This window comes from Molossus molossus, unplaced genomic scaffold, assembly GCF_014108415.1.
Source record: "Molossus molossus isolate mMolMol1 unplaced genomic scaffold, mMolMol1.p scaffold_m16_p_15, whole genome shotgun sequence".
NCBI lineage: Eukaryota > Metazoa > Chordata > Mammalia > Chiroptera > Molossidae > Molossus > Molossus molossus.
The window spans coordinates 54,459,200-54,468,811 of record NW_023425350.1 but is presented as its reverse complement, the minus strand read 5'-3'; the positions used below and the strand labels follow the sequence as shown (position 1 = coordinate 54,468,811).

General features: G+C 44.3%; 1 protein-coding gene across 1 annotated transcript in view; it reads right to left on the bottom strand.

The window, feature by feature from the left end:
- Positions 1-8,741: 8,741 nt before the first annotated feature.
- Positions 8,742-9,612, bottom strand: part of ALMS1 (ALMS1 centrosome and basal body associated protein) — a 234,301-nt gene continuing 233,430 nt past the window's right edge. Inside the window, exon 27 of the mRNA XM_036263247.1 lies at positions 8,742-8,955. Within this exon, the coding sequence (XP_036119140.1) occupies positions 8,911-8,955 (45 nt within the window). The 3' untranslated portion in view covers positions 8,742-8,910. The remainder of the gene's footprint in view (positions 8,956-9,612) is intronic.

The window sequence follows — 9,612 nt, the reverse complement described above, 5'->3', positions numbered from 1 at the left end:
AGTCATAGTGGTGCCTATGCGGAAACCGAACCCGGGTCTCTCCGGACCGCAGGCCAATGCTCTAACCGCTGAGCCAAACCGGCCAGGGCTCTCTTATTGATTTTAGAGAGAGAGGAAAGGAGAGTAAGAGACACAGAAACATCGATGAGAGAGAACCTCGATTGGCCGCCTCCTTCATGCCCCCCACTGGGGATTTGGCCCCAACCTGGGCATGTGCCCTGACTGGGAAATCGAACCAGTGACCTCTTGGTGCGTGGGTCAACGCTCAACTACTGAGCCACACCAGCCGGGCAACATTTTAAATATTTTAATATAGGCTTTTAAATCCAAGATACATATATTCTATAAATTTCTTGATGTTTGTAATTTTTCTCGTAAGTTATAATTCCTTTCATTGTATATCATCAATAGTTCTGTGGAAAATAAACATAACATAAAATTTGTCATTTTAACCATTTTAATTGTACAATTCAGTGGTATTAGTACAGTCACATTGTTGTATGGCCATCAACAATATCCCCTCTCCAGAACATTTTCATCATCCGAAACAGAAACTGTACCCATTAAATAACTGTTTCCCTCTCCACCAGCCCCTAATAACTGCTATACCATTTTCTGTCTATGAATTTGCCTTCTCAAGTTACCTCATATAAATGGAACCATTACAATATTTTTCTTTCTGTATTTATTTTTTTGCCTTTCACTCTAAATGACTGTTCTTAACTGTTTATCTCATTGGACTTTCATCTATTTTATTTGCATCTTTAACTAAGTTGTATGATAGTGCTTTTTGCTTTGTCATGCTGACGGCCAGTCCATACGGAAGGCTGACCTTCACCTGCCCTTCAGTTCTCTTTGAAGTTGTATCCTTTAAAATTTTTTTTTACATTTACCTTCAGACAGAGTAGGAGGGAGGGAGAGAAAGAGAGAAACATCGATGTGAGAGAGCCACATTGTTGGTTGCCACCCGTGCAACTCCAACTGGGCCGGGGGCGAATGGCAACCAAGGTACACACTGTTGACCAGAATCAAGCCCGAGACTTTTGGGCTCGCAGGCTGACGCTCTAACCACTGGGCAAAACCGGCCCGGGCTGAAGTTGTCTCCTTAATGCCCTTCAGTAGATCTTCTATCCTCTTCAAAGTTGACTTTCCAAAGAAGTAATCCGTATGACTGAAGACAGATTAAAAATCCTTCTCCCTTTTACAGGCGACATTTCTCTAACCCACACACCGTTGGAAAGCTTTCATCCTGCTGTCAGCCCTGCAGGGGCCCCTTGCTGCCGGCTTCCACTGAGAGGCTCCCTCTAATACCTGTGGACTGGGCTTGCCAGATAAAATACAGGGTGCCTCAATAAATGTGAATTTCACATAAACGATAAGTATTATTTGGTACAAATGTCTTAAATATAGCACAGGACAGACTACACTAAAAAAATGTGTTGATCTAGCCCTGGCCAGGTAGCTTAGTTGGCTAGAGCACTGTCCTGATACACCGAGGTTGCAGGTTCAATCCTTGGTCAGGGCACATACAAGAATCAACCAATAAGTGCATAAATAAGTGGAACAACAAATCGATGTCTCTCTCTCTCTCAAATTAATAAACAATTTGTTGACCTAAAATTCAAATTTAACTGGGAGTCTTTATTTTACTTGCTATATTTTGCAGACCTACTGTGGACACTACCCAGAATACCAAACTCAAATCCAGTCCATAGGTGCCACCTTTCTCCTTGAATGGCTAGGAGTATGGACCATGCTCTTTCCCCTTTGCCTTTCCTCAGGCTCTACAGAAAAATACACCAGACTGGGTTAATCTATGATAATTTATTTCCCGTAGGGCAGGGGCCAGTTCAGAAAGGAATTACCATGCAGGTGCATGATTTCCAGACTTTCACCACTTGGACAGCTTGATATGCATTCCCGGCAGGTGGAGAGACTCAGTGGACCCACACCGGAGAAATCTGAAGGGCGAGCATGGGGCCTTGCTCAGCTATGGCCTTGGGGTTGGCCTGCACTCAGGAGTTTGCTGGGAGAGGGTGCATGAGTGTTTTCTGAACACTAGATTTAGGACATGCACGCACATGCCAGAGGCCAGCATGGAGCCACTTTCAGTCCTGCCCAAGACTGAGTATCCGAGGAGTGACTACTAGAAACCAGGTTTGGGGAGGAGGGAGAGCACCAGCCACAGGAAAACCTGTTGCCTGCATCACAGGAGGTATGGTCCAATATTTCAGGTGAGGGCCTCAGAAGAGCCCATGGAACACTTGAGAGTCAGCTTGAGACAATGGACTGTCAGGCCAGAGAGCATGAAGCCGTGCTGTGGGTCCCAACCTGACCACACAGACATGCAGAGGTGGGACAGGAACCTCCACAACCTGCTGGGGAAGAAGACATGTCAGCTCCCCAGATGATGCATAGTGGGGCTCAGCTGGGGAAGAGAAATTTTAACTCTAAATCAAATTGGTAGTTTTCTTTATTACTTGGGACTGGACACTTCTTCGTATTGAGTGGGGTGGGTTTGCAATAAAAAGTGAGCATTGTATGCCCTGGCTGGTGTAGCACAGTTGGTTGGGTGTCATTCTGTACACCAAAGGGTTTCGGGTTCAATTCCCAGTCAGGGCACATACCCAAGTGGTGGGTTCGATCTCAGGTTGGGGTGTGTGTGGGAGGCAACTGATAAACGTTTCTCTCTCTGAAGATCAATAAAATTAAAAAACAAGCACTGTAGAATGTACAATCATGTAAAGGTGATCAGGATAGTCAAGGGATTCCCTGAGTTCTCATTTTGAGCATAAGGGAAGGAATCCCTCCATAGATTAGGCCTACAAAGAGCACTTAGACACCAAGTTGGGTCCTGATATTTATGGCAGCATTGTTCGTAAGAGCTAGACTTTAACTATGTGTTCAACAAAATGCTTACTGTAGCTTAGAAAATAGTTGATACATATAAAACAATCTTACATAAATTACAATGCATAACAAAATGAATACCCATGAACCAAACTAAAGAACTAAAAACGTGTCACTATTTTTGATAAATATGTCTCTTTCCAATCCCATCAAGAGGTAACCACTATTTTGAGGTGTTTTTTTAAAATCTTTCTGTCCTCCTAGCTTCTTAAAACCATGTGTCCATACATGTCTCTAAGACATATGCTGACCTTGACTTGTTTTTCAACTTTATAATGACAGTGTCATATAATTTTCTTCTGTAATTTGCTTTTTTCTACTCAACACTGTTTCTAAGAATCATCAAGGTTGATGTGTATGGCCGTTCATTAATTTTCTTTTCCGTCTAGTTCCATTGTGTAAATATACCACTTTTCACTTGTCCATTTTCTTGTCAAAGGACAGCTAGGTTGTTTCCAGTTCTGTTGTGAATCTTCCTGGGCTGACAAAGCGTATGCCTCCTTTTCCAGAGTGCATACTTATAACTGTTGGTTGCTGAGTGAATGCAAACTCCAAGTGGCACATACATTTCATTTGATCCATATCCTTTGCAACACTAACTGTAAGACTTAAAAAAATTTGCCAATCCAGTGAGTGAAAAAAGGTATTTTTATTCTGCTAATAACGTGTATTTTTCTAAGTTGAGCAATTTATCATATTTTTACAGGCCAGATGTTCTGTGAAATTGCCTACTCATGTTTTATTTAGTCCTATACATTGCACCTTTTTTTTTTTTTTTTTAAATGGACTCACATTTCTTTATATATTTTGGCTATAAATCCTTTTTATCGGTTACATATGCTGCAATTATCTCCTCCCATTTGTGCCTTCTATTTTTACTGTGCTTATGGTGTTCTTTGATAAACAAAATTTTTATAGTTTATCAGTTGAATTTATCCTTTTTAAAACCATAAGGTTTGTACTTTTTTGTGTGCCTTAAGACTTTTTTATTTGAATTCTTAGAGATACTCTCCTATATTTACTGCTAATGTTTTGGTTTTTGTTTTTCTTTGCATTTTAAAAGTATTTTCTAAATTGAAGTGTAAGATGCATCGGGCAAGAGGTGTAAAAATGAGCCCTGGCTGGTTTGGCTCAGTGGTTTGAGCGTAGGTCCGCAGACCAGGGAGTCCTGGATTCAGTTCCTGCTAAGGGCATGTATCTTGGTTGCAGTTTGTCCCTGGCACCGGTTGGGGTCGTGCAGGTGGCAACCAGGCGATGTGTCTCTCTCACATTGATGTTTCTCTCTCTCTCTCCCTCCCTCTCTCCCCCTCCTGCTCTATCTGAAGATAAATGCAAAAATGTCCTCGGGTGAGGATAAAAAAAAAAAAAAGGTCTAGAATGCATGTATTTTAAGTTCACAGCTTGATGAATTTTACCGAGGTATACAACCATATGAACATCACATTTAGAACTACCCCACCCTCCAAAAGGTTGCTCGATGCCCCTTCTCAGTCTATATCTCATTATTCTATCACCATTTTTAAATAAAAAAAACAACACTTTATTGTGAAGGTATTATAGACGTTCCTCCTTTTTTCCCCCAAATGACACCCTCCTCTCCCACCCCCCTCCACTGCCTTCACCAGGCTGTTGTCTGTGTCCGATGATTATGCATACAAGTTCTCTGGTTTATCTCTTCCCATCCCCTCCTGCCCCGCCCCATTCCCTCTGAGGTTTGTTCTAATGTTTTGCCTTTCACATTCAATTTTTTATTTTATTTTTATCCTCACCCGAGGGCATTTTTGCATTTATCTTTAGATAGAGTGGGAGGGAGAGGAGGAGAAAGAGAGAGAGAGAGAAACATCGATGTGAGAGAGACACCTCGACTGGTTGCCACCCACACGACCCCAACCAGGGCCAGGGACAAACTGCAACCAAAGTACATGCCCTTAGCAGGAACCAAACCCAGGTCTCTCTGGACCGCAGGCTGATGCTCTAACCACTGAACCAAACCAGCCAGGGCCACATTCAATTTTTTAAAGGATTTATCTTTATCAAAATTATATACAAACTTACCTACTTTATTTAAAAAATGTTTTTATTGATTTTTTAGAGAGGAAGGGAGAGACAGAAACATCAGTGTGAGAGATATCCATCTATTGGCTGCCTCCTGCATGGCCCCTACTGGGGATCGAGCCCACAACCCTGGCATGTGCCCTCACTGGGAATCCAAATGGGTCCTCTCAGTCCATGGGACGATGCTCAATCCACTAAGCGACACCGGCTGACCATACCTACCTGTTTGAAAGGGTCAGAGGTCTATGAATTTGTAGTGTGAAGGAGCAGCCCTTACACTTCCCCCACGTGCACTTCTTCCCAACTCTAATGGGCTCCTGAGGCTCCTTCTTGATCATTCGGTTTTGCCACCAGGAGGTGGATGGCATGTCTCCACCAGGCATATGTTTCCTTCCTGTTCCCTAGCTGCCCAAAGTGGTTAGGTTACCATCTGGGGAACATCAGTATTCTATGTTTAAGCTAAGCTACATAGTAAAACATGACTACTTATTCTCTCTTGCAGATTTTTTTTTTTTTTTGTATTCTTTTCCTTGGAACTTTTAATGATCTTTTATCAGTTGTTTAACTTTCTATGTATTTATCACTTATTTAACTCCAAAGTCTATCAGCTGTTTCTATATATTATGACATTCAGGTGCCCCATGTAACCCATCAATTAGATCTCCCTGAATTCTTTCCCACAGCCTTTGGCCTCCAATCTGGACTGATCACACTGTGTGCCAGTCAGCAAATCCACATTGAGTTAGCCAGGTGCCCACAGTGTGCTAGGCCTTGACAAAGGAAAGTGAACAAGGCAGTTATGATTCTTGCTTTCATGGAGCTTACTATCTAATGATAGATTCAGGAAACAATGGGTTTTCTTTCTTATTTTCTGAGGGGTCTGGAATTGATGCCTATTTTTCATTAAGATGGTACCGGGTGTGTGTTTCCTGAGTAGAAGAGAGCTGCTTCCCAGTCTCCTCCCTGGCCCAAGCCCTCTGCCTCCAAGTTAGGGGCCGAAGTGGGAGCTATATGAACGTTACCCCACTTTTCCCCAGTTGAACCCTGTGTGGTGAAATGAAGTTAGAGGAGGCAGTTTTTCTGTCCAGCCCCATTTGCCCCATGGTTAATTGAGGTTCTGGACTTAGATTCTGATGTTATACTGTCTGTGTAAGGAGCAACGGTGAGGCTGGGTGAACACTATGATGAGAATGGGTCAGGAATCCTAGAAATATGTGAATCTGACCATGCCTCCTTGGGTATGTGCTGGACCCAAATCCCAGGCAGAAGTCTAGAAACCTGGGTGGACCTCTGAAGGAGCTCTATTCTCTAAGTCCAGAGCAGAGCTCAGATTTCACCAGAGTAATGGTTCCCATGTCAGAGGAAAAAGAGCAAGGAGGAAAAGAAGAAAGGGAGAATTTACTCCAACGTCTAAGGAGGGTTGGCTTTAGCTACTGGGTTTTTTGGGCCAACTACAGTTCTCTGAAAGACAGGTAGGAGAGGAGCAGATAGGCCTAGAGTTGTAGACCAAGAAAATGAACAGCCCAGCCCTGGCCAGTTTGGCTCAGTGGTTAGAGCACTGGCCTGCGGTCCAGAGAGACCCGGGTTCGGTTCCCACTAAGGGCACGTACCTCGGTTGCAGTTTGTCCCCGGCCCTGGTTGGTTGTACGGGTGGCAACCACTTGATGTGTCCCTTTCACGTCAATGTTTCTCTCTCTTCCTCTCTCTCTCTCCCACTCTATCTGAACAAAAAAATGGAAAAATGTCCTCAGGTGAGGATAAAAAAAAAAAAAAAAAAAGAACAGCCCACATCTATGCACCTTCTGACTGTAATCCCCTTAAACTGTAGCCCAGTCAGATTTGGAAAACAAACCAGCGTTGGAGGAAGTGGAGTTTCCTTAGACCAGGATCTTCCTCTTGGGGAGTGTGGGGGTGGGAGTGGGGAAGCTGTGAGAGGAGCCAAGACTGCCTCCTAGAGGCCAGTAGAGTTAGTTTTGCTATTATCCAGCCCCCACCCCACCCCACCAGAATTCAGGAGTATTTAGTGAGAAACTGGAAAGGGCTTTAAGCAAGGGTTCACAGCCAGTGAAAATACAACTAACAGTGTAGGTTAGCAGCACTCAGCCAAGGAAAAATGTATAGTGAGAACTCTCAGCACCCATCCCCCACGCTGTGCTTTGATTTTGCACCTTAACTTTGTGCATGGGGCAGGTGCCTGGGAAAATGCTGTTATAATGTAAAAGCAGGTCTATATATTTTGTTTAAATGAATTTTCCCCAGAGCACCCTGTGGAAGCATTCCTAAGATGTTTTCTGGCTGGGGCTAGGAGGACTGAGCTGCTGGCTGTCACCTGTGGCTTCCCAGACCCTGAACCTAAATGCTCTGGGAAGGTGCCTGGATGACACAGCCCAGGTGTAGAGAATCGTGCTCAGCATTCCCAAGAAGACTTCATCCTGCCTGTTTCCTTGCGGACTCTGGATTCCAAACAGTTATACTTTCTGTCTGTATTCTGAGTAATAACTTCCCACAACCCATGTATAGTCACAGCATTTGAGAGCTAAAAGGGGGCATAGACATATTAACACTCATTTTACAGGTAAACTGGCCCAAAATGGTTAATTACCTGCCCAGCAAGACAGGGAGGGGCTAGGCATAGTTCTCACACATCACTGTGCTTTTCTCTAAGCCTTCTTCACAGCCTCCTTCTGGGTTAGGAAGGGCTAGCTGGCACCATTTGAAAGCTGTGAGCAGTGCCTGGTGGCAGGGTCAGCTCTCTGACACAGCGTCTCAGGAAGCCTTTTGGGGAGGCAACTGGCCCCTATGGCCCTGCTGGAGCTTCGCTGAACTTAGAATAAGGCTGCTTAGCACCTTCCCTGGTTCTATTTTGGGTCTTAGTTTTAATTCCAGTTTATAAGATTAAGTGCTTATACACATTATACATGTATTAACTCCTGCTTTTCAGATGTGGTTTTCCAGATTATAAACACTGGTTTTGTGTCAGATGATAAGTGGTCTGAGGCTTCAATCCTGCAAGTAAGAAGGCGGGTAGAGGAAATTCACCAAAGGCTAGTGTCCTTTCTTCCTGGCCTACAAAGTCAGCCCTGGGGCCATTGGGATGAAACTAAGGGGAGTTCTAGACCCGAGATGCCTGTCTGCTGGGAGTCTCTGGGTATGCCTGGTGGGTACCCTAACCAGACACCCTCTCTTGCCATGTCCTGCTGTGTTTCTAAAGAAAGGCCGCGTTTCACCCTCACAGCCCATTTCCCTTGACCGATTAATTAATTAATTAATTAATCCTCAGCCGAGGACATTTTTGCATTTATCTTCAGATAGCGTGGGAGGGAGAGAAGGAGGAGGAGAGAGAAACATCGATGTAAGAAACACACACTGACTGGCCACCACCCACACAACCCCAACCAGGGCTAGGGACAAACTGCAACCGAGGTACATGCCCTTAGCGGGAACTGAACCTGGGACTCTCTGGTCCACAGGCCCGTGCTCCAACCACTGGGCAACACCGGCCAGGGCTGACCGATTCTTTTAGAATGAGGCTCTCCACGCACTTCAGGGGAGACTTTGCATAGCCCCCATGCACAGTTCCAGATGGGGAAGAAATGACCTCCTGTGCCTTGTTTTATGATGAGTCAATAAAAAAAATATATATATAAAGAAGTTATTTATTTTCTAAAAGTATAAAAACACACAGAAAAAGGAACTACTAACTCGGGCTAGAATGAAGAGATAAAATTGTGATAACAAACATCCCTGGGGGCAAGGCTACTGTGGAGAAAGTACTGCTCCCAAACCATTGCTAACGTTACCTACCACTCTGCCCCGGGCTCTTCAGAGAGTTACTACTTCTACATTACACACAGAGTTTATTAAACCAGGCTCAAAAAAGGAAGGATTGTGCTTCTTCAGGTCGATAAAATAAAATTCCAAGGCTCTGAAGAAAATAATCTTAAGTCAATCCCAGGGAACTTTTCTCCCCAAGAGTTGATTGGTCACTTTCTGTGGAGGAAAAGACAGGCAGGACAGAAGTTAGCAACTCCTGCGACCAGAGGCAGGCAGGCACTCCTCACCTCATGTCACTGAAGAGACCTACCCAAATCCAGTTTACCTCCCCAGCTCCAGAAACTATGGTAATTACATAAAAATTACTTCCTGTGTTTAGGAAAGACGATCTATATTAATATCTATTATTTCTGTATGGCTACAGGTACCCTATAATCCTGATAGACCAGTGGTTCTCAACCTTCCTAATGCCGCAACCCTTTAATACAGTTCCTCATGTTGTGGCGACCCCCAACCATAAAATTATTTTCGTTGCTACTTCATAACTTTCGTTTGCTACTGTTATGTCTTAGGCGGCCCCTGTGAAAGGGTCGTTCGACCCCCAGATGGGCCGCGACCCACTGTGATAGACTAATCCACCCACCAGTTGACAAACACACAAGCACAGTGAGAGGCCTGGAGGAGGCCACCCACTTGAGTGGCCCAGCCCGAGCTCTGGGGTGTGTTCCAGAAGCAGGTTCCCAATCCCACGTGGGTCTGTTGTGAACTCGTCTTTTAGTTTCTGACTTGCAGAGTCCTCATCGGGTTGTGAAGGAAACCAAGACAGTGAAGGCTGTGGACCTTCAGGCATGGTATAGCCCATTTCGTTTCTCA